The following is a 25,251-nucleotide window of genomic DNA, read 5'->3' as shown; positions in this document are numbered from 1 at the left end:
ACGGGCCTGCCCCCCTCCAAACCCTGGACTTCTTCCAACAAAAATTTCTGGATGCACACCTGATGTCGATGAAACTCATTTTTGGGACATTGAATTAGTAATGACGCTAGAAGGGAGAAAGACAATGAGCGCCCACCAATGGCTAAGACTTCCCGTAAGACGTTGTATTTCAATGTAGGTAAAATTCATCCTTTTCGGGATACCCCCCAAAATATCTCCGTTCTTTCGCTTGTCCCTCCCAAGAAATTAAAGCTGGTGTTGTACATTTGGGGTAGACCTATATAGAAAAAAAGAATATATAGGCCCATATATATTGATAGATATTTCTTACCGTGTTTCCTCAGTGGGAATTAATATTGAAATTGGAAGTGGTGGTAGATTTCTATAGCTTTTGGTTTTAGTAGAGAGATAAGGCTAAAGATGGAACCTATTCTTAGGACACTAAATCTATAAAAGAAACGTTTCTCGCTACGTCTTATCGTTTTTGATCTGATACCTGTTGTTAGATAGGCGAACAGACATAGCCGTTTCCTCCATACTTATACTTGTACACAACATAGTTTGGAAGTCTCGAACCGTATTGCCAAAAGATATTCTTTAAGATAGAGGATATCTCGTAGTTTCTTGTGAGATATTCGTCCTTCGCACCTATATTCTGTTCGTAACATTTTTGTACACTATGTCTTTCATAACAAGATTTTCTCTTAAATTCGGAGTTGACTATAGCGTTGACGCTTTCCTCTACTAAGGACGAGAATCACATCCATGTAGTGGTGACAAATAGAGTCCATGCAAAATTATGCCATCAGGATGTTTTGTTCGTCTTTGCCCAGTAAACCTATATAGTTAAACGAGCAAAAATGAATACCCTCCATATTTGTTCCTTCGTCAACAGATTGTGAACAAATACAGGGTTTTCATAAAGTCTGGACGGATTTAATTTGCTTATAATTTTCATAAAAAATGCTCATAATGTAATCAAATAAAGTGCAAACGGTAGCGGAAGGATTAAATTTTTAATTGGCAACACTGTTAGATAAGCGGCAACTCTGAACACGTTGAGAGAGAGGGAGAGTGGGGGCAAGGGTCAGTTTCTTACCAAATTCCATCCATTGTTGTTTTCATTGTTCTTTCAATGTTGACTGTTAAAAGTAAGTTGTAAGCTGAAAGTGGCATGCTAAGTTCTTGGAGACAGGAAGCGTCCTGGACCGTCCTCGAAGTGGGAGGCCGCCAACATCGCCTGCAACAGTGAGCAGGGTAAGGGAAAGCATCATCAACAGCCCACACCTACGCGAATGTGTGGACGTAAATGGCGCCCAGTTGGAGGTGTGGCGTTGAATGAACTGAGCTGGTGCAGATTACAGGTAAAAATTTAATCCTTCCGCTACCGTTTGCACTTTATTTGATTTCAATATGAGCATTTTTATGTAAATTATAAGCGAATTAAATCCGTCCATACTTTATGAAAACCCTGTAGATCAATTTAGCTATAATTTATGTAACTGATAGATAATTATATTTTCCCTGTGCACAGGAAACTGCACTCTGTTCATTATGAAATTATTAACTAAAAGACAACTAGAACAGAGGATTTAGTTCTACGATGTTATGGTTAGTACATCGGCTCCCATTCCCTTATTACTTACTTTCTATGACACAATTCGCCCCCTTTTTATAACGTAATTTGTGTAGATTCCAAATCTCCTCATGATGCTGGTTCAACCAAGTGTGACACAATTCTATGAGCTTTCCATGAGTTGAACCTTGAACTCTCGCACAGAAGGCGGAAATAATAACTACTTAGCCACGAGGGAAACATTTTGATGCTTGTTAGTCAAAATACTTGACATTAATGGAATTTAACTTTCATATTCAAGTAACTGCTCCGATGTATTTCAAAAATATAACAAACAATCTCCCACTATTATACTTAGTTGCACATGAGTGATTTCCATCACAGGTAACATAAATTATAATCTAAATCCAGTGGTGTACCCCCCTTATGTCCATAACGCACCCCCCAATTGTCTATCCGTAGGTGTTCTTCCATGAAAAAAATCTTTTCGATTAATTTTTACACCCCTTCAAACATATTTATATAGATTTTTAACCTTCCCCAAATATTTCAATGACGCAGTTTGCGTCATAGCCCCCCTTTGTGGGCACTCCTGCTAAATCAATGCTGAGCAAATGGTGACCCACGTCCAGCCCGTGAATATATTTATTCCAACCTATGAATAAAATTGAGGTGTATGATTTTTATTCTATTTTGTTAACTTCGTCCATAACAGTAAGAGTGTAGTAGGCCATCATAATATACCTGAATCGAGGTTTGATTTTAATTGTGGAGCCAGTCTGTCTGTGGAGGTCTGTCTGTCAGGTCTGTCAGCCGTATTTATAGTGTAACGGTTGGAGTAACTTGAGAAATGAATCTATCATTTATTTTTTCATTTCAAAGTCTGAACCTGTTTTTGTTGATTTCGCGTTGTCAAAAGATGCAAATTACTTGTCTGAAGAGATCATGAATGTTCTGTAAACAATAAAACCCTGAAAAATTTTTAGTAATCATAGGAGACAAAGCGAATAACATGAGAGCAGCTTTTATATTAGTAAAACAGAAGTATTGTAATATAGTATCTTTGGGTTGTCTTGCTTATCTCCATTTGCTTTGTTCTGACATCCTCGGATGCTCATCGGTAAAGACATTACTGGGAAGCGTAACTGATGTTGTTAATACAAACATAGACATCACTTGCAAGCACTATTTACACAAATATCAAAGGAAAAAGGGGTTACAATTTCGTTAAAGTTGCTTGGAAAAACAAGATGAGGAAGCCATTTACACTGCCTCCAAAATTTGCTTGTCAATAACACTAGACTTCAGACGCTCGCTGTGAGTGAGGAATTGTCATTACCTTCAGAAATCAAGAGATCGAGAAAAATGGAGAAAGCAATTTCATCAAACGCGAACCTAAGGAAGAACTTAAATTTCGTGTCATTAATACCAGGAGCTGCTGACAGACAGAATACTTAATAATAGTGTATGGTTAGTTTGGTGACAACTGACTTTACTTTCTTTGGTCATCGTCATGTTCTGTTATAACTTTTATATTTTCATGTTGGTTTGGTCCACTTCGAATTCTATAATGTGCAACTGATTGGACGCCTCAGGGGCACACTAAGGTAAGAATTTACGGGGTAGATGGACAATTATTTTCTGCCAAGGATAATAAAAGGAAATCTAGTGTAAGTAGAAAGAAAAATAATGAAAAGTAGCTACGAAATCCGTACTGTGTTACTTAATAAATATCAAATTCATTCTTTAATTGCTAGAAAAAATGATTAATTTAGTGGTTATTTAGTGCTCCTGTTGCAGGTGATGCAAATGACCATTATATTTTTCATTGACAACGATAAAATTCATTTATTAGTAATTGAAATATAAAATACCCACTAAAATACCCATTTTGGGTAAATAACCGGGTATTTACCCGCTGAAATAAATACCCAGGTATTTTACATCCCTAGCCTGGTGTTGACCAGACAGTCAATCAGTACTTATTTTACATATATATGTATTTTATTTCTACACTGCGGAATAGGTGTTAATTAAATTCTCTTTCTCTTTTCTTTTCTTTTTTAAAACAAACTTGGATAACAGGGTACGCAGGTGGCTGGTCCTGGAAATCCAGACACCCGAAGTCCCTACTTTTCAATGAATTAAGTATAGTCTTAAGGGTGATTTTACAAATTTAAATATAATTTATCCTCATATTGAATTTGGACCACCCCTTCGAAAAGCTTTCGAACTCCCTCCGAAATAAGTACTTTAGAGTATTTGCCCCGGATGCGGGACTGCAAGTTTTTCGCAAGGTATGTTTAATCCAATTGGCCTTCCTACGAAGGATGCTGGCTAAAGCATCTTTTCTCTCCTACCCGTTTTAAAATATCTTCGTTTGTTACTCTCTCGTCTATTTTGTCTTCCTCATCTTCCTTCAACACCACATTACGAAGATAATGTTCAAGTCCTGAACCATACAGTCCAATACTCCATATATTCATAACTTACTAGCTTCTTTCTTAGTCCAATATTAAGCCTGCTAATTAAGAGTGATCTCTTCGTGTTGAATGCCTCCTTGGCTATGGCAATTTTTGACCTGATCTATTTGGTGGAAGTAAGTGTCTCTCGTCAAAAGACTTCCAGATACTTGAAATTATCGACCTCGTCAAGTTCTCTTTGCTTCACTCTGACTTGTAAGGGTGCGTTTCCACGAGATATTCTCATGACACGATTTTTCGATATTGATTTCCATTCCATTTTGTTTCCCAGTATCAACTACTTTATCCATCATCTCCTATGGTCCTTTTTTGGTTTTAGATATAATAACCGTGTCATCTCCATACCTGATTTCGTTAACGATCTGCCCTCCAATCTTGAAATTCAAATTCCCATTAATAATTCCTTCATTAAACATTCGCTGTAAATGTTGAATAATTGGGGCGACATACTGCATCCTTGTCTGATCCCTCTTCTAATCTTTACATTATTTGTTTCTTCTTCATTAAAGCGCAACTTCACTCGTTGTTCTAGGTACAGGTTGTGAATGAGTCGTCGGTCTCTTGTATTTTCAGAAGTTTGGTTCAATTGTCCCGGTCTAAACCTTTTGCCAGCCGGTGAAGCACAAATAAACTCTTCCTTTAGGTCAAGAACTCGTTCTGATATAGCATCTCTGGTTCCTTTTTCTTTCCGGAATCCAAATTGATCTTGCTCCAACATCTCTTGTATCTAACTTTCTAGCTTCCTATTAAATATGCGTCCAATAATCTTTCCACTGTGGGAAATAAGGCCAATGATTCTATGATCGCTGCACTTCTTTGCTTTCTTTTTCTTGGGTAATGCAACCAATGTAACACCAAGAGCATATTTTGGCCATTCTCCAGTTAGGCAAATCTTGTTAATAAGTGAAATCAGTACTTTCATTGCATTGTCTCCTAATCCCTTGAGCAAACCTGCCGGTATGTTATCGTCTCCAGTGGCCTTCCTCTTTCCGTGTCTTTAATGGCTTGTACTACTTCACTTTTCAATATATTCGGCCATTTGTTCATCATCCACTTCTTCCTCTGCTTCGATTGCAATAACTTTGGGGCGGTTCTTCTGATCGTATAGATCCTTCACAGCGGCATGGTGCGTCCTCAGGTTGCGGATCGAGGAGAAGGCCTCTAGATATAGAGGTTAACTGCGAATATACTGAATAAGCAGTCGCGGACAGCCGACTAGGAGTGGTCTTCCAGTTTCAGGGTTTGGGTAAGGCTAACAACCTCATCCTGTAAAAAAAAAAAAAAGCACTTGTTCAGAAATATTCACAAAAGCCTCGGACAAGGACTGAGAACTTGGCACGACCTCAGCAAAAGAAAATGGACATGAGATTTGGAACATGGAATATTAGAAGTCTTTATAGGGCAGGCGCGTTAAAATCCGTAACGAGTTAGTTCAGTGAGTTAGAGAAATACAGGATGGACCTAGTAGGAGTTCAGGAAGTTAGGTGGGAAGGAAATTGATCTGTGAATTCCGGAAATTTTACGTTCTTTTACGGGGAAGGAAATAAAAATCACCAGTTAGGAACAGGGTTTTTCGTTCACAAACGAATATTACCAGCAATTAAACGGGTTGAATTTGTTACTGACATACTTTCTTTTATTACTCTTAAGGGATGGTGGTGTGATATTATTGCCCCAACTGTAGATAAAGATGACGATATAAAAGACAGTTTTACGAAGAAATGGAACGGATATTTTACCAACTCCCGCGATACCATATGAAAATTCTATTAGGGGATTTCAATGTGAAGGTAGGACGAGAGGATATTTTCAAACTGATTATAGGCAACGAAAGTCTGCATAAGGAAAGTAATGACTCGTGAACTTTGCAACATCCAAAAACCTAATCGTGAAGAGTACAAAATTCCCACATCGCGGCGTTCATAAATACATTTGGACTCACCAGACGGAAAAACACATTATCAAATTAATCACGTTTTAGTAGATAGAAGAAGGCAATCTAGCATAATTGATGTCCGGTCGTTTAGAGGGGCTGATTGTGACACTGATCACTACCTGGTAGCAGCGATAATACGAGAGAGATTATCGTTGAATAAAGGTAATATTCAGTTCGAAAACTGAGAGATTTAATTTAAAGAAATTAAAAGAAAGCCAGGTAAGAGAGGAATACCAGATTGAAGTTTCGAATAAATTCTCGGCTTTAGAAGATTCGGAGTGCACTAGTGTTGAGAATACCTGGATTGAAATTAGAGATAGCATTAAAATTTCAGCAAAAGAAAAATAGGGACACGCGAAAATACGTAGGAACAAACCATGGTTCGATCAGGAGTGCATTAAACTAACAGAGAAGAGAAAACAGCCAAAATTACGCTGGCTACAAAATCCGAATGAAATAACTACACAAAATTTCGTTGATATCAGGCGGAAAACTTCCAAAACTTTTAGAACAGAGAAACGCGATTTTTTGAAAGCTAAAATTAAGGACCTTGAAGATAATAGTAAAAATAAAAACATCCGGGACATGTATAAGGGGATCAGCGAATTTAAGAATGGCTATCAACTTCGTGCTTATATATTAAAGAAATCTGACGGTACAATTCTCACTGACACGGATAGTATCTTAAATAGATGGAAAGATTTCTTTGATGATTTGCTTAACACGCAGCCAAAAACTAGTGTGCGTGAAGAAAATGAGATACACACCGCAGAACCGTATATTCCAGAACCCAACCGAATAGAAGTAAAAACCGCTATAAAGAAATTAAAGAAACACAAATCTCCGGGTGTAGATGAAATTCCGGCTGAGTTAATTTTAGCTGGAGGCGAAAAATTGTGGAACAAGATACACAAACTCATTCTCCTTATCTGGAATAAGGAAGAATTGCCACAAGAGTGGAAAGAAACAATCATTGTTCCAATTCACAAGAAAGGCGACAAAACTGACTGTAATAATTATCGAGGCATTTCTCTTTTGTCAACATCTTATAAAATCCTTTCAAATATTTTATTAGCAAGATTGACCCCATACGCAGATTAAATTATTGGAGATTATCAGTGCGGATTTAGACGAAATCGATCAACTATCGACCAAATATTTACCATTCGCCAAATACTCGAAAAAAAAGTGGGAACACAATACCCCGGTACATCAACTATTTATTGATTTTACAAAGACGTACGACTCGGTTAGGAGAGAAACATTATACAACGTTCTTACAGAACATGGAATACCGAGAAAGCTAATTAGGGTAATTAAGATATGTTTAAATGAATCTCAAAGTAAAGTCCGGGTAGGAAAATTTTTGTCCACGAGCTATCACGTCGAAAATGGCTTGAAACAAGGAGATGCATTGTCGCCATTATTATTTAACTTTGTTCTGGAATACGCCATAAGGAAAATCAAAGATAGCAACCAGGGCCTAGAGTTGAACGGTATTCACCAGGTTATGGCATATGCTGATGATGTAAATTTAATAGGGAATGATAGGAGAACAATAGAAAGAAATGTAGAAATCTTATTAAACGCTTCAGGAACATGGGTTTAGAAGTAAATGCAGAGAAAACTAAATACATGGAAGAGCGTCTGAACCGTAATACGGCAAATTATGGATGCATTAAAATATTAAATAATACTTTTGATAAAGTCTATAGTTTCAAATATCTAGGATCAGTATTAACAGAGGAAAATCATATTCACGAAGAAATTAAATATCGACTAAAAGCAGAGAATTCGTGTTACTACTCGGTTCAAAATCTCTTGTCGTCGCGAATTCTATCAAGGAATTTAAAGCTTAAAATATACAAAACGATAATCATGCCTGTTGTTCTGTATGGTTGCGAAATATGGTCGCTTACTCTGAAGGAAGAACATAGACTGAAAGTATTTGAGAACAAGATCCTGAGACGAATATTCGGACCCAAGAGGAACGGGAATGGGGAATTGCGGAAGCTTCATAACGAGGAACTACATAATTTATACGGTTTACCCAACATTGTTAGGGTCGTCAAGTCTAGGAGGCTTAGGTGGGCTAGAATGGAAGAAAGTAGAAACGCTTTCAAAGTCTTGACTGGAAGACCAATCGGAAAATGACCATTAGGAAGACCTAGGCGCAGATGGAAAGACAATATTAAGATGGATCTAGCAAAGATTGGAATACAAAGTAGAAATTGGATGCAGTTAGCTAAGGATAGAAGTCAGTGGAGAGCTTTTGTGAACGCGGCATTGAACCTCCGGGTTCCATAGGCCATAGAGTTTGTTAGTTAGTTAGTTAGTTATTGCTTCCACATTCTAAGGGTTCTTTGATGGTCGGTGACTACACGACCTTGTTGATCTTTGGTTCCAAACGTGCGTATTTTTTTCTTAGCTTTCACCCACATTCTTGTGCTTTTCGATGTATCAGATCATATCTGCTGCGCAGTTGATATTCTATTATTTCTTTACATATCTGTTCCATGTACTTCTCTTTGGCATTGTCCGTGTCTCTCTTTGGCTTTGTTCATCTCCATTCATTATTCAGTCTTCTGTATTTCTTGATGTGCGTGGTTTTCACCCTTCTGCATTCTTCCATCTTCTTAAGAATTCTTTAATTCCTTGTAACTTTATTTATATACTAATCTCTGGTAAATAAAAATTCAATCAAGAAAGAGACGTTGTAGAACGTCCAAATTTGCAGAATGAGTAGAACATGGAAAGATAAATAATTGATTAGCACCACAAGCGTCGAGAAGCAGAAGAGGCACCGAGTATGCTGAGCAAATGGATGCAGGCTAGAAAGCCACAGTTAAGTGGTAAATGAAGGCTGGTGTAACGTGTGTTTGTAAATGCTCAAAAGATAACCTGTCATTGAATGCAGAAATCCTTCCAGAAATTTCGGCCTTTGGTGGTGGACAAAAAGTGGCTTATCACGTGTGTGGTTTATCATTTCGAGACATTGGTGCCTGTATTGGACGGAAATAGACCACAGTGCAGCTCATGTAGTCTCAATGGCTCCATGAAGGTACTACCCAGCGACATGTCGGTTTTGAACGACTGGGAGGACAGACGCCTTCTGTGTATGACTCTGGCGCATTCGATAGCCACATCTCGTACATTGATGCAAGCACTGGAGGTTGCTGGACAGCATCCAGTATCTTCACGACCAGTTCTACTTCTTTTGTCAGAGCGAGGATCATTTGAACGTTGGTCATTGCTGCGGCTTCTGCTAACTGCACATCATAGTATGGACAACTACAATGATGTCGCGAGTGTCACGCATAAAAAGATGTATGGCAAGGTCATTATCTTTTCAGACGAATTCCGCTTCTGTTTGCAGCATCGTGATGGCTACATCGGTATCTGCAGTGACACGGGGAATTCGTGCATTTTGCATCGCCATGTCGCTCCGGCACTAGATATTATAGTGTGAGGTGCCAATGTATTCTGTACGCTTCGTGCCTTATACGTATTGACTGACATTTGAGCAACCAACGGCACATTGACGATGTTAAGCCCAATTGTGGTTCCTTTAGTGCAGATTTTGTTGGAATTATATTCCAGCTGGATAACGCGTTACCTCAAGTTGAACGTACTGGTTTACACTTCCTGGATAGACACAATGTAGTCCCACAGCCTGCTGCCCGGTGTCAGTTCTGCTCTGCTGTTGCCATGTTCCCATACGTCCACAGAGCGGTAAGTGTAATGATTTATTAGTTATGTGATCAGGTCTCCGCCTACCAACTTTGGCACTGCTATCTTGTCTCCTTCTCTGTGTTACTTTTTAATGGCGAGCAGTGTATTTATTAGAAATGCATCGTATCATGGTCATAGTATTCAACACTAAGGTACTTTCGATGTACCGTCTCACTGGCGCTATTACTGTTTGTAGATGTTTGTGATACTGTAACGTCATTAGTTTTTAACAATAATATTATGATAGATATGGTATTGCAAGTTTTTGTTTTATTTGTAGATTTAAAGTATATAATGTGGCATAGTGCCATTTGTGTGTATGTATGTATGTATGTATATAAAATATATAACTTTATGTTGTGTTGGTAGCACTTTTAACCTGAGGACATGCAGAATATGTCAAACAATATCGATATTTGCATCTTGCAAAATTTGGGTGTTTTCTACGTATTCATTAGTTTGAAAGTTACAAGGGCGTTCCAAGGTAAATGATTCGCCTTGTATTGTATATTTATAGTTCGGATTACAAGTTAAATTATAATTTCCACATCATATACATAATAATAGCTATTTATAGCTATTGCACATATATATAATAACCTCGGTGCTGTAAAGAAAAAATTAGAATAATGATAATAAACATCTTTCAAATACACCATCCTTTTCAGGTTTATTGGACCATAGTTCTACAAGGCATATGGCAAAGCAGTAGATAGAGTAACAAAGTTTGATTTTATGATAAAGTACACGTTTTTTTATTTTACCATCGTTGTTAAGATAAAACAATTCTTATGATTTATGATAGGGCCTATATCTGGTTTTATGATAAAGTACACGTTTTTTTATTTTTACCTTCATTGTTAAGGTCAAACAATTCTTTTGATTTATGATATATCACACATATTTCATTAGGGTATCCTGTCATACGAATGATTTGATTTTAATAAAATACTCTAACAATGTATACCCAAAACATTCCATTTACGATACATAATCGAAAAACTGCTTAGTTAAGTAATTGTCACATTCAATCGTATGGAGGGGGCGCGGTGGCTCAGTGGTAGAGCGTTCACCTCCGGTGCTTGGGGTCCCTGGTTCGATCCCAGCTCGCGCAGTGTGGACTTTGTGGTGGACAAACACCGTACTCGTGGGTTTTCTCGAGGTTCTCCCGTTTCCTCCCACTTTCTTCATTCCACCATTTCACTCATTTCTCATAATCACCGTCTCCTTTAGAATAACTAGCATAAGCGTGGGACGTAAAACTGAAAGATTTCATTTCATTTTTCAATCATATTGATACTTTTCAAAAAACATAGAGATCATGATGTCGTTTATAGCAATTCGATATTTTCAATGGTTCCTGAAATGATGAACATTATAAAAGTTGGCAGCACTGCTTAGAATTATGTAATTGTGATAACTTGTAATTACAATTACAAAAAAAACTATTGCTGGAAATCTAGAAGCAAAGGAAAATAGCAATTATTATTTTTTTAAAAAAATACACAATTTTAAGCATTACAGCAATTTCTGCCCATGTTTTTCAAATTTTCGGAACGACTTGAGTTATCAAACTGCTGTAAACGGTGTTATGATCTTTACGTCTATCAAAAACGACCATTGAAAATCATCTGTACGTGCTACTTATCTAAGCATTTTTTTTTCGAAATAAAGACCTTTGAAAAAATTCTTACTTTGAATGCCCCATAACTTTCTTTCTATTCATCCAAAATGCATTATATCATGTACATAATTTTAGACATAAGGCACTTTGGATGTGTATTATCTCTCCCATACCGCATCCATCTCCATGGAGTTCGGATGTTTATGATAATGTAACGCTCTTACTTTGTAACACTGAAAGAGTGATGTGGCATTATAAGTTTTCATTTAAGATGTAAATTCGAAATATGTGATAATCTGACGTAGAGTCATTTGAAAAAAATACAACTATTTGTTGGGTTGGCAACAATGTCAACCTGGAAGCTTACAACGTATGTCGGTCATACAATGTTTCCCTGCCGATATTTGGATCCTACAAAATTTCAGCGTTCTCTATTTAGGGCCTATTAGTTTAAAGGTAACAAGGGCACTTGAAGTGAAATGGTCCATCCTCTATGTACAGGGTGTTTCAAAACAACACTGACAACGTTTGGGAGGTGATTCCTGACACCAAAATTAGACGAAAAGTATAGACCAACCTGGGTGCACAAATGCTTCCTTTGGGAGTTTTAAGCTGCCGAAAACATGAAAAAAAATGAACTTTAAAGGTCCATAGTTTCACTACTATGTGACCTACCGTAGTCGGGTTAAGACTCCACTTAGGAATTAATATGTGTGCTATTAAAGAAATACATGTTTCAGAATCCTGAGGTACTCACACAACAATTTTTATAGAGGAGTTTGGCTACAGGCATATAACTTGAAGCACTCACCAACTACCTCTATAAAAATTGTTGCGGAAGTACCGCCGGATCATGAAACGTGCATATTTGGATAGGGCACATACTAGTTCCTAAGTGAAGTCTCGACCCGACTACAGTAGGTCCCATAGTTTACGAGCTATGGACCTTTAAAGTTCATTTTTTCATGTTTTTGCCAGCCTATAACTCGGAAAGGAAGCATTTGTACACCCAGGTTGGTCTCTACTTTTTGTCTTATCTTGGTGTGAGGATCACCTCCCAAACGTTTTCGGTGTTGTTTTGAAACATCCTGTATAAAAGTACTCGAACGACGTATCGAATCAGGAATCGCGTTCGTAGAAAGCATTCTCGCTAGCAATTCAGCTACTTGGGAGCAGTATGTATGTTGTACAAATTCATATTTTGTCAGTTTTGAATTCTTATTTGGAAACTTTCTTATTCTACTGGATTTAGTTCTTCTCTTTACCGAAAGAAATATTTGTTGTTTTCCGAAGTTAAAAACAGTCTGTGTTCAGTTGTTTGAATGTATCCAGGTGTTTCTTAAGCCTTCAAACATTCGTCATCTGGATTTCAGATTATTCTGATATTGATCTATAAGTTCTCAATTCTAATTATATGAATCACATGGGCTTAATCATGTAGTAAATGTACAACTAAACCAGTAGCAATTCTAATTGAAATGTTTGTAATTGCTATAGAGCTTATATTTTGTTTTGTTTTCAGAAAATGGAATCCAGTAAAATTCCAAGAATCGAAATTACCAAAGTAGATGAAGTTCCCAAGAAGATGGAATCCATTGAAAAACTTTCTAGTATACCCGTAGTTCAAGTAACATTTAATTTCGCCTCAGGCCTTTACAGTAGAGTTAAGGTAAGGTCATATTTTATTCATCGCATTTAATATACGTAAAATCCTTCCTTCGGTGGATGCCGCGATCTTAAAGAGTTTGCTTATTACTTTATTTGTTTATTTTAAAAGTATTTACTTCTTCCTTCGTTGACTGTATCTTCAAAACTTATTATAAGAAAGTCGCTACTGCCTCTTACCTTCCTTTTCTCTCTATTATCTCGTTTCGTTTACTTGCTTCTCTCTTTTCGATTTATGTAGTTCCCTTTAGATAGAGGGGAGGCACTTCTTCTGCAGCACGTTACATTATAGTATATTTAAACGTGCCGATTTAAAAAAAAATATTTATATGGTTTTATTTTATTTTATTTTATTTTACACTGTACAATTCTCTTCACTATCAAATCAACACCATATGCATGAAACCGAATAAAACAAAATAAAAAAGTTACTCAAAGTTCTTCGTCATTGTTAGTCGTTCGTTTTCATCGGTATTTCTTAGTTTTGAATCCTTTTCTTTCCTAATGTTTTTGGTTTCTTCTTATGCTCCTGTGGCCTCGCGTAGCGTAGTCGCTAACGTTCTCACCTTCGGTGCGAGCGGTCCCGGGTTTGATTCCCGGTGGGGTCATTCGGTCGAAAAAGTGTAACACGCCTTTTCAGGCCAGCCACCCTGAATGAGGTTTTCCTCATTCACACCAGGCAAATGCTGGGGTGGTACCTAACTTATAGGTCCCAGGCCGCTTCCTTCCTTCCATTTCCCCGGATTGTGCTCGCCGAGGGACGTCATCCTTCAAATCGTGAAGGGTTAAATGGCCTTAGATGCCGAAAACCCAGAAATCTAAAATCCTAAAATCCTCCTTATCTTCCTATTTCCTTCTTTCTTATTTCTCACTTTGGTTCTCAGCTTTCGATATTTCTGTTTGTATTTCTCTATAATTTCTCACTGTGGTTTCTTCCTTTATACGCGTATATAGATATTCCCACGCATATTTTTAAACCTTACCTCCTTTTTGATTTTGACCTGTTTCTCTTTATGTTGACTGCTTTTAAACATATTTGTACTAATCACTTCTAACTTTAAGAACATTTGACTATATATTGTCCTTAGACTTTCACCTCTTTATTATTATTATTATTATTATTATTATTATTATTATTATTATTATTATTATTATTATTATTATTATTATTATTATTATTATTATTATTACACTTACCATTTGCATACTTTTCACTTTTATTTACTTCGCTTTCCACATATTTTCTTTGACATTTTAACTAATATCTCATTTTATTTTGGTTTTCCACCTAATTATTGAAATGATTTGCAACCACTTTCTATTTATTTATTTATTAACAATCACCAGATACTGCTCAGAGGCCATTTTATACTAACAATAACAACAACAATGGAAAGGATTTGGGAAGGTATCGGTCAGAACCTGTTTTATTAGGTACCATCCCGGCATTTGCCTGGTAGGACTGAGGTAAACCCTGGTAAACCCTAGTCAGGATGGTCGGCAGCGGGAATGCCGCTCCGACCTCCCGACCTCCCACTCACGACCTCCCGAAAGCTAAACCAACGCTCTACCACTTTCACTATTTTCCATACATAAACCAAAAACCAAGCACTATTGATCGTACTACACGACACTGAAATTAAAACAAACTCTATTTACTAGACAAACACTTAAAAAGCAGTTCTTAATTATTATCAGAATTGTTTTTGTTTATTCTGGAACTTATACTTTTTATTGAATTTTCTTAGTAGTCATGTCCATGAAGTTAGCAGGCCACCTATGGTAGGCCAGTTTTGTCGATAGTGTTTCCTTTTTTCTCATGCTCTTCTTATTATATGCTTTAATGTGTTTCCAAGCCTGTCGGAATTTTGCCTATTACAATAATTTCCTTTATTTATAATTCTGTGGCACCGTGCATGAAACCCATAACCCACAAAAAAAAGTTCACAGAAAATCAAGTCTAAATGATGGAAATTTCTTTATTAAAGATTTCTAGACTATGTTATCATCTCTGTTGCTCTTATATTACTGCATATGCAACGTTACCGATTGGAGGGATTATGTGTGAAAGGTCTGCCACAGCAGGGATACCATATCTTCATGTTCAAAATTTTGTGGGTTATGGATTTCATGCAGGGTGTCACAGAAATCTAAAATGTGTTCCTTTCAGTTTTAATTTCTTACGATTCTATAAAGTTATCATAATTACATTGAATATGTTCTGGTTTCTGAATTTCCTTAATTCACACGTATCGTTATCATCAATATTTATCCTGGGCTCAAATTTCTTCTTTTATTTAGTGCTGGTATATGTTTTTAATTTAGAGTCCTTCGATGCTTTTATCCATTCCTCGTTCCATTTTTTATCTGTTAGTTTATGAAGTTCTTCATTCTCTGGTATCTTTCCTAAAATTTCGATTATTTTCGTTAATTCTTGAAATTTTGTGCAGAACTTAATTGAATTTTCTAATACTAAAGGGTGTATGGACTTTTCTAAATTTATTATGTTTAGACTATCAATTGGGATTGTTTTTATAATTTTAATAATTCTTATTAGGATTCCCCTTTAGATCCTGTTAACTGTTTCCATTAGTTTATTGTGTATGAACAACCTGAGTCCAAACCCCAGAATAATAATTTATTATTGACATGATCACTATCTTATTATACACTTTTGTTATTTTATCTGGTAGTTAATCTTTTTTGATTAGGGTTTTAACAACCTTTTTTGCTTTTTGTGCTTCTATAAAGGTAACTAAGAAAGTTCTGTCGCTTTTTCACCCACCACATTCGAATGTCGATATGTCAGCTAAGACGTACCTGGAAGATGAAAAATAGTCCCCAACAGCATCGACGACCTTGCGATCCAGCCTGCGTTAAGTGGCTATATTACGACTAGCTAACTTCATCCCCTTTATAATACAAAGGAAGATGACACTTTTTTCGTAGTCGAACTGGTGTACAGACGTAAATGTCCTAGGTGCTGAACACCTAATTGCAACGTTCTCTTATTTTTCTCGTAATCGTAGTTACTTTGTAGTTCAGAAAAAAGAAAATGATATTATTTTACTGATACTTTATGTGATTATGTCGTGTGGAAAAGTTTTGACTCTCTGGTTATCAACACTGACATAAAAGGAAACAAAAATCAAATAAAGTTAATGTATCTAGCCGTACCTCGTATATACACAATGGCTGCATAATGGCTGTTTCCACAGGCACAACTCGTTCAAACCGCAACTCGAAGTTTACCGCTTTACATCTAAAAGTCGAATCTCCTACCTCCTTTTCAGTCCTTGTATTTGTTGTTTCAAATTCTTGGGCTCGCCTCAAAGCTTGGTCAATTTTTATGGCGGGGAAAATGAGGTGAGAGGGGTTTTGTAACCACAGGTCCTTACCCTGCGTGACCTAGTTACAACACTTACTATTTTTTTTTAACTAAACACACTCGTGTGTGGGATTTGATTTAAAATTTGACATTTTCATTGTCTTCCCACAAGTTTGAGCTTTTTAAGTATATATTATATATTATAATATTTAAGTATATATTATAATACATAACTTTTGAATAAAACATTGAAATTAATATAAAAACACTGCACATACTTCTTCAAATTTTTGTTCCAGCACGTAACTTCCTTGTTCCACACAGTGCTGGCCTCCTGGTGTGGGTATACCGAAGGTTTCCAACCTGCATGAGTGTCTGTTTTGGTTTGGTCATTTTGATAGTTTTTGCTGTTTAATAGTAAACTAAGCAGCAGGTTACATAGAACACATTACTAAAATCAACTATATACATATTTACCCACATAGTTAAGAGATGAAGAGCTGTCAATGTGTATTTTAATGAATTTTAATAAAATTTGTATACCTTGTGTCTGTTTTTTAACCAAGACATCTTCTACTAGGCTCAGCCATATTTCCGCTATTCCTTGTAGCATGCCAAGTGAACTTTGTGGTGGACAAACACCATGTGCGTGGGTTTCCTCGGGGTTCTCCCGTTTTCTCCCACTTTCCTCATTCCACCATTTCATTCATTACTCATCTTCACCGTCTCTTTTAGCCTAATCGGCATAACCGTGGAACGTAAAACTCAAAGATTTCATTTCATTTCATTTCATTATCTTGTAGCATGCATCCTTCCCATGGAGACTGCTGGAGATTACTACTTTTTATTTTGAAATAAGCCTTTTTATTTGAAATATAAATATACTACAAGATATGGCTTAACCTACGCTACATATTAGAAATACGACAATTTCATGAAAATTTTTACAAATATAAAGAATTACTTGTGGAAGCGTATTTACATCACACGGGTGAAGGCATCTGAGAATACTTGTTTCTTTTCTCATGTTTTCAAGCCAAGGATCCGTGTCATTAAAATTAGAGGCTCATTTTTGTTGGCGGTTAAAATCGTTGCCAAATAACGCTATCCTCTTCATCCATGCGAAAACTGGCCATTTCCTTCAAAAGTCACAGTTAATTGTTTCCTATATTTTTTTCATGTAGCTACGACCTTTTCTAGTACTTTTCCAACAATAACTATATGCAACATGCCGACTCCTTCTACTATTGTGTAATATTATCAGCTATATTTTTCTACTTTGCCTCTGTACACAAGATGCAGAAACAAGTACTTACAAGTTACTCATTACGGATAGCAACGCTATTCCATAGGTTTTAGTACAAGAGTACAGCTGCCTTAGAAAACAAAGACTCTGTATTTGATATTTTTTTAAAACTCAGCTCCTACGCTGTGGCTTTCTGAGATTATTTGAAGCTTCTTACGTTTTAATATGATTCCATATAATAATTAATAAATAAAGTAACTTTCTAATATTCTATTCTATATTGCGTTTGAACTATTTGATTAATCAAACAATGACATTTAAGTCCTTCCCCAATTACAAAGTATATACAAAATTACACATACATAAAATACCTAAATATAGAATAATGCTCCACCAACTAACTCTTTATATATATATATATATATATATATATATATATATATATAAAGAGTTAGTTGGTGGAGCATTATTCTATATTTAGGTATTTTATGTATGTGTAATTTTGTATATACTTTGTAATTGGGGAAGGACTTAAATGTCATTGTTTGATAAATCAAATAGTTCAAACGCAATATAGAATAGAATATTAGAAAGTTACTTTATATATATATTTTAGTATATATATATATATATATATATATATATATATAATTATTGATACGCAAATCAGATCATTTCCCTATATGCAAATGAGCAAAAAAGTTTATATCCAAAATATATAAACATAAATTTTGTATGCACCATACAAAGATCCCCTTTCAAAGAATATGCAATGATATTTGAATATACATTGTATATTCTAACATCTTACATTTACATTTAATATTAACACACTTAATAACACTAATCAGAAATTGAAAACTCACAAACTATACACATACAAATAGTTGCTTGCTAACCTGTTACTATAGTCTCGTTTACCTGCTGTGAGGCAAGAGCGAGAGAAAGGTTACTTTTCTTTTCGTTTTTCTTTTTTATTTAGTTAGCAACCGTGGCGTCCTGCTGTGCTGAGGTGTCTCGCTCGTGGTATTTTTTAAAGGAAACCCTTTTCTTTTTATTTTAAATTTCCTAGTAACGGGATCTCCCAGACTGTACACATTTTTGCCTGTTTTTGACAAGACATAGTATGGACCGGAATATAAGAGTAGCAGTTTCTTTTTGATTTCCGAAAAAGCATCTGATTTTGGGAATGTACGCATCAGTACTAAATCAACTTTGTACTGCACTGTTTGGTGCCGTTTATCGAATTTTCTTTTTCTTTCTTGTGCACTCTTTCTTTTAGATTTTTTGCTGCTATCTCCAAGTAATACTATATGATTTGTTGCCTTTTTACTTCCGGGATGTTAAATAGTTACGCAACTTCTTTAGACATAGACTGTCCGAAGTGCACTTCATATGGGCTAAGATTAGTCAACAGATGTTTCGATGAATTTAAACATTTCTCTATCTTATTTAGATATTTTGGCCATTTATGCTGCTTGTCATGGCACAACTTTCGTAACATTCTCACTGTTGATTTTACTCCTACTTCCGCCATATTTCCTTGCGCATCTATGGTGTACTATAGATGGGTTTTAATCGTAGCTCCTCTAATTCTTTTTTCCATTTGGCACTTGTAAACTGTGACCCATTATCTGTCAGGACAAGCTCTACTGACGGACACAGCTTGAGAAATTCTTTTAGCTTCCGTAAAGCAGAATTCGTGGTGGATTTTCTGCATGGAAAGAGACCAATTAATTTTGAAAAAGCATCCACACATATAAGTATGTAACTCACGTTACCAATTCCTATCGAAAGAGTCCCTAACCAGTTTAAGCAGATCATGTAGCTAGTCTCTTTACGATAACGGGATTCAGTGTTCCCGGCTGGTACGTGTGTGGGGATGACGCTTTTTGACACAACCCCCACGAAGCAGTAAACTTTCTTATTACATTCCTCATCTTTGGCCAGACAAAATAGTCCAATAGCATTGGCACGAGTTTACTCGCAGAGAGATGACCACTTTCGTTGTGGTAATACTCGAGCAGTGGCTGCACAAGTGCTTCCGGTATGCATTTGCGAAGTCCATTACAATCTCCTTTGGACTACCGTCCATTAGAAAGTACGTACTGGTGGTTGCTACTTTTTACTTTCTCTGAACTCTCTTGGTTCGTGGGAGGCCTGGGTTCGATTCCCGGTGAAGCTCATGTGGTTCGGATTCCACGTTAATCAGTAAGTCTACGTCTCATATGACCTCGCTGCTGAACGGAACGTTAAACTTAAAATCAACTCAACTCTCTTGGTTCATTATTTTTTCTTTATTTACCCATGCACTGGATCTGACGATTCCATCTCTGGCAATATGGCAATTAGATCTTTCAATTTACCGGAAATCTAAGTAAGTATGGTCATTAACGACTTGTTTAACACTAACTTTTTTGCCAAATTCCTTTCCAGTGTTGGGAGGATACCGAGACAAGTAGTCATTTAGGTTGTCTTTTGACTTTACATACTCAAATTTAAATGTAAGCATGCTCAAAGCGAGCACCCATCTCACTAGCCTCTGTGAAGTAAGACGACACAGTAATAGAAATCGCAGCGATTGATGATCCGAACCAATTTTGAAATAGTTGCCAACCAAATAGTGTTTGAGCTTGTTCACGCCGTCTATTGCCGCTGCTAATTTCTTCTCGGTAATTCCATAATGACGTTCTGTCGAATTAAATATTTTTGACGTCATACCAATTATCCTAATATTGCCGTCATCGTCTACCTGATGTAAATAGGACGAAGACCTTACGTCAGATGCATCACATTTTAGAATTAGTTGTTTTTCATTGAGTGGCTTCTTTAATACAACCTTTTTTGAAAGACCTCACGAATGCGGTTGTATGCTTCTTCATGACATGGAAGCCATTGAAATTTTACCCTCTTTTTCAACAGCTGGAAGAGCGGAAAGAGTATTTTTGAATACTGCGTACTGAAAATGTTGTAAAACGGGCAATATTTATTGAAACTATGCAGTTTTTTAATGTTTCTAGTCTTCTGAAATTCATAACTATTTTCATTTTTTCCGGGCACTTCTTAATGCCTTCAGGTGAGAGTTCATATTCTAATATGCTAATACGCTGTCTTACAAACTTACATTTCTTTAACCTGAGTGTTAAGCCGCCTATGTGCAATTTTCCTAAAACTACGTCAAGATGACGCATGTGCTCATCGAATGTGTAGCTAGCTATGGCGTTGTTATTGACATAGTGACCGCAAAACGATCTGTACTTCTCACCTAAAATGGAGTCAATAGCTCTTACGCAAGATGCGAGACTGCTTGGTACCAAACGGCAACTTTACAAAAACATACGTAATGCCTTCGTGGAGAAAAACTAAGTATTTTTGATTATTTTCATGCACCTTAATCTGTAAGAAGCTTTATACGCTATTGACAGAAGAATAGTAAGGCCTATCGCATAGATCTTGCAGTGTACTTAGTGCTGGGATTGACTGGTCCATCTCACTTCTTGTAATTTTACCCAATTTTCTTGCGTCGAGATATATACGGACCTTCCCATCTTTCTTCGGGACCACAACAAGCGGATTCGTGTAGGTTGGGAACTTTTTTACTATCCCCCAAGCTAACCATCTGTTCATGGTGTTGGTCACCTGCACTTTGAGTTTCACAGCATATGGGTACATTCTCGCCTTTAGGGGTTTGTTATCTATGACCTCGATGGTGTGCTTATAGTCTTGAATACATCCGGGCTTTTCGTCAAAGATTTTTCTATGTTTGTTGAGGACTTCAAACAGCTGTTGTTTCTCATCCCTACTTAAATCGGTGTACTTTTTGACATGCTCTCTAATTTTTCCAGGTGTAGCCTGGGTTCGAACCTTTTCCCATTTATGAGGCGAGTATACAACATTCGCCAGTTTAGCAGTGGTTGGGAATTTCCAATTATCCAACCTGGTGCGCAGTGTAGTCGGCTCTTTTTCACGACATCCTTTTGCATTCAACAATCTTAGCTGAACATTTGTTTGAAGGCCTCTATTCGATACGTACATACTATTTAATTTGGGAATCTGACTATTCATCTCGACTATTTTTTTCGAACTCCCAGGATAATTTTCTTGTGATCAGATCAGTTTCTTCGATCTCTATGTCCCGAAAAGCTACCTCTATTTTATAGAGATGATTTAACTACAACACGCCCTGGTTGTAGTGAAGGACGGCCCTACTCTCAGCAAAGAACTACGATCCTATAACTAGATCTCTATTAAGCCCTTTCACGATTATTCCTACCGTATAGAATGATTTTCCCTGTATTTCTAACTATAACATCGCCTGACCAAGAATGGAGGCGACAGACTTCCCAAACGCTGAACTAACTCTAATACTAGTGGACTTTATAAAAGCCGGTGGGGGCTCACGATGTCTTCTTGTTCCCACAACTCCAAGCTCAACGCACTGACGGTCGCTCCGCTGTCAAGTAATGCCAAAATTGTATTCCCAAATAAAACTACCTCCATTTCCGGTAAGGTAATGACATTATTCGTGGGCATCTTATCTGCACTAGAATCTAAAAGGTCTCGAAAAATCCCGTTCGTCTCGTCAATTTTTTTCTATCTAATTTAATTTATTTTCCATTTCTCAAAAGTAAACAAATTTCGTTCTGACGAACGACGGTGCTTTCTCCACTAGAAATGTGCTGTTTCTCTATTATTTCTTTACATTCATTACAGCTACGTATTTCTCTATTGTCCTCAATTTCCTTTAAATTTGTCTCGCAGTTTTCATACGATATTTCACAATTTTCAACCTCTGTATTACGCACGCTCCCAGGATATAGATATGCAGGCTCCGACAAAATATTCAGTAAATATTTTTCTTAACGCCCTCCTGCAAGCATGCGAGAAAACCTCACTTTCTCGAATTGTTTGGGCTATTAGGTTTTGACCGGTTACGAGATTGCTGCTGTCTCGTTATTTGACCTGAGAATGTAGAATGAAGCTGGGCGGGTAGCCAAACAGTTGCACACCAAGGTTACCACTTGATCGTTGGTCGTAAATCGCACATCGCTGGGGTGTAATTGCACACCCATGTCTCGTCATAGGTAGCGATACGATGCGAAAACGCTTCCCCTTCCACGTCAAAACAAGTGTGAAGCACTCGAGCAATGCGAACTCATTCAGCTTTTTGATCATCATTCAGCAGCTTGGGAATACACCGAGCTGTAATTTTGCGGAAGCCCAACTGCTTTATGATGATTGATTCAACACTTCCTAACTTACACTTAGTTCTACTGTAATTTGACGCACAGTGACGCGTCGATGTCGTTCGATAAGCTCACGAACACGTGCCATGTTGTCATTGGTCACACTGGTGTGAAGACGACGGGAGTTAACTTCATTTGCAACACGTTCACGGCCTTGCGCTGACTTAGTTGCACCACACCTTCACTCTTGCACAGGAAAGGTAATCGTTCCCGAACTGGGTCTGCAGTCTGCGGTAAATTTAGGTCGGTTTGACGTTTTCCTGGCTGAGGAACTTGATAATTATGCGTTGCGCAATAGACACTGGCACACTTTTATCATTCATCGTGAAGGCTACTAAAGGAATCATGCAACAAGCCAGCTGTTCTGGTTCCTCACTCTCGCAGCCCACCTACCGAATGCACCTGCCCAATCACACTCAGCAACCCGTTCCGACGCTTAGCCAATCAAGGCTCGTTTATATTTTATTCGCCCTCGTATGATTGTTCGCCCGAAGACCCAATAGCAGTAAATGCCCAGGCAGCTTTGTCTTTTTCATTCTCGTAAAGTACGAGTTATTTAGATACAAAATTGAAATATGTTTTTCTTGTTTCAGGAATGTCACAGTACTATTAACTGGAGTTTCACAACTGCTGAAAACATCGTAACAAGAGCTGTGGAAATCGCTCATCCTTATGCAGAGAAGCCTATATCTGCTGCAGATTCTCTTCTGTGTAAGGGATTAGATGTTCTGGAAGATAAAATTCCGGCAGTTAGAATGCCACCGGAGCAGGTAAGATAATTAAAACCCTTTTCCTTTATGAAGAGGTACATTTAAAGTATAAAATTAAGCTGATAAATTAAACAGCCAAAATTTACCATTTCCTTAATTTGGAAATCAAACCATTGTATTTCTCATAAATTTCGTAACACCAAGTTCTATCACACAGATTAACAACAATACATCCTGGAGAGAAACGTAATTTAAAAAATTCTATAAAAAATATTTTAATCAAGCATATTTTTCCATATAAAACTTATGATTCATTCAGATTTTCAAATTACATGTGTTAAAAAACTTAATAATCTTTCGATATTAGCAATGTTTATTGCAATGGTAAACAATTTGCAATTGCCATACTTGCTAGATTAAGTGCTTGTATATAGACATAAATAAGTTCGATATTTTATGTTAAGGTAAAATTACACCCTACATTACTTCCTGTATTTTAAATGTATTAAATTACTGCTATAATTGATATTAAAATTTTGTTCTCACTGTTTCCATATAAAAGTGGCCAAATTACACAATGGCCAAAACCCCAAAAATGCACATTGGAAGAAAACATGTTTTAGATAACAATTTGCAGTGAATACTTTTAGTGCTGTAAAGAATTATATGGGAAAGTATTCTTTATTTTTTATAAGTGAAAGTAGTACAGAACCTTTTTGATGAGATTTTGCCTCCAAAGTTCCTGGCTCAAGACCCATGGTCCATCGGCCGGGGTCAATGACCTAGGGGTCTAGAACCATCCCTTTATTTTGAAAATTGTCAAATTTAAAATTTGGTATGTTAGCATATGACAGGGGTATGTACGTCTGTAAGTTTTGGGGTCCATCCCGTTTCCTTTTATGGGTAAAAATTTGCCACAAATGTAAATTTGGAAGTTTTTTGACCTACTACATCCTCTTTGATGAGGCTTTATTACCTTCTATGGTTATATGAGGAGTATAGAAGCCCATTCCTTTTCATAAGGCAAGGCAAATTGATGCGCTCCTATTAAATTTTGGGAAGGATACATATAACCACCCCGTAAATTTAGGAATTGTCAAAAAACCATAATAGGTAAATGGTCTCTAGGAACCTAATAATACCAATGTAATATTAAATGTTACTTTTTTACACTATATTTTTTGACAATTTTATACCCATAAAAGGGGATAAGTAGGACAAACCAAATTTAGAGAGGTCCTAGAGAACATTTACAAATATACATTTTTTGACAATTTTTCAGATTTCAGATGTGGGCCAATGTACCCTCTCAAATTTTAAAAGGAGAGCGTCAACAACCAGTATCATATGAAAGAAAATTTCCCTCTGTACTCAACCATATAACCATATGGTAATTTTCTATCTATAGAAGGGGATAAGCAGGACTACCCAAATTTACAGTTATATACTCGAGTCCTAGAGAACATTTACATTTTTTTTTTTACAATTTCCAAAATGAAGGAGAATTGTACGTACCCAGTCTTACACACTCCCTCCCAAATTTTAAAAGAAGGCATCATTGTGCCCATACCTTGTGAAACAGAATTGACCTCTATACTTATCTATAAAAACATATAATAAGATAGATCTATCAAAGATGATATAATAGGTCAAAAGCTTCCCAATTTTGAATTTTTGACATTTTTTACCCATAGAAGGGGATAGA

At 36.7% G+C, this 25,251-nt stretch overlaps 1 protein-coding gene across 1 annotated transcript in view; it reads left to right on the top strand.

Moving 5' to 3' along the window:
- Window positions 1-1,194: 1,194 nt before the first annotated feature.
- LOC145660722 (uncharacterized) overlaps window positions 1,195-25,251 on the top strand; it is a 58,825-nt gene continuing 34,768 nt past the window's right edge. Inside the window, exons 1-3 of the mRNA XM_081726101.1 lie at window positions 1,195-1,364; window positions 12,874-13,020; window positions 23,430-23,606. Coding sequence (XP_081582227.1) covers window positions 1,296-1,364; window positions 12,874-13,020; window positions 23,430-23,606 — 393 coding nt within the window. The 5' untranslated portion in view covers window positions 1,195-1,295. The remainder of the gene's footprint in view (window positions 1,365-12,873; window positions 13,021-23,429; window positions 23,607-25,251) is intronic.

The sequence above is a fragment of the Thermobia domestica genome, chromosome 1, assembly GCF_964235325.1.
Source record: "Thermobia domestica chromosome 1, izTheDome1.hap1.1, whole genome shotgun sequence".
Classification (NCBI taxonomy): Eukaryota; Metazoa; Arthropoda; class Insecta; order Zygentoma; family Lepismatidae; genus Thermobia; species Thermobia domestica.
This window is presented reverse-complemented; position numbering and strand designations above follow the sequence as displayed.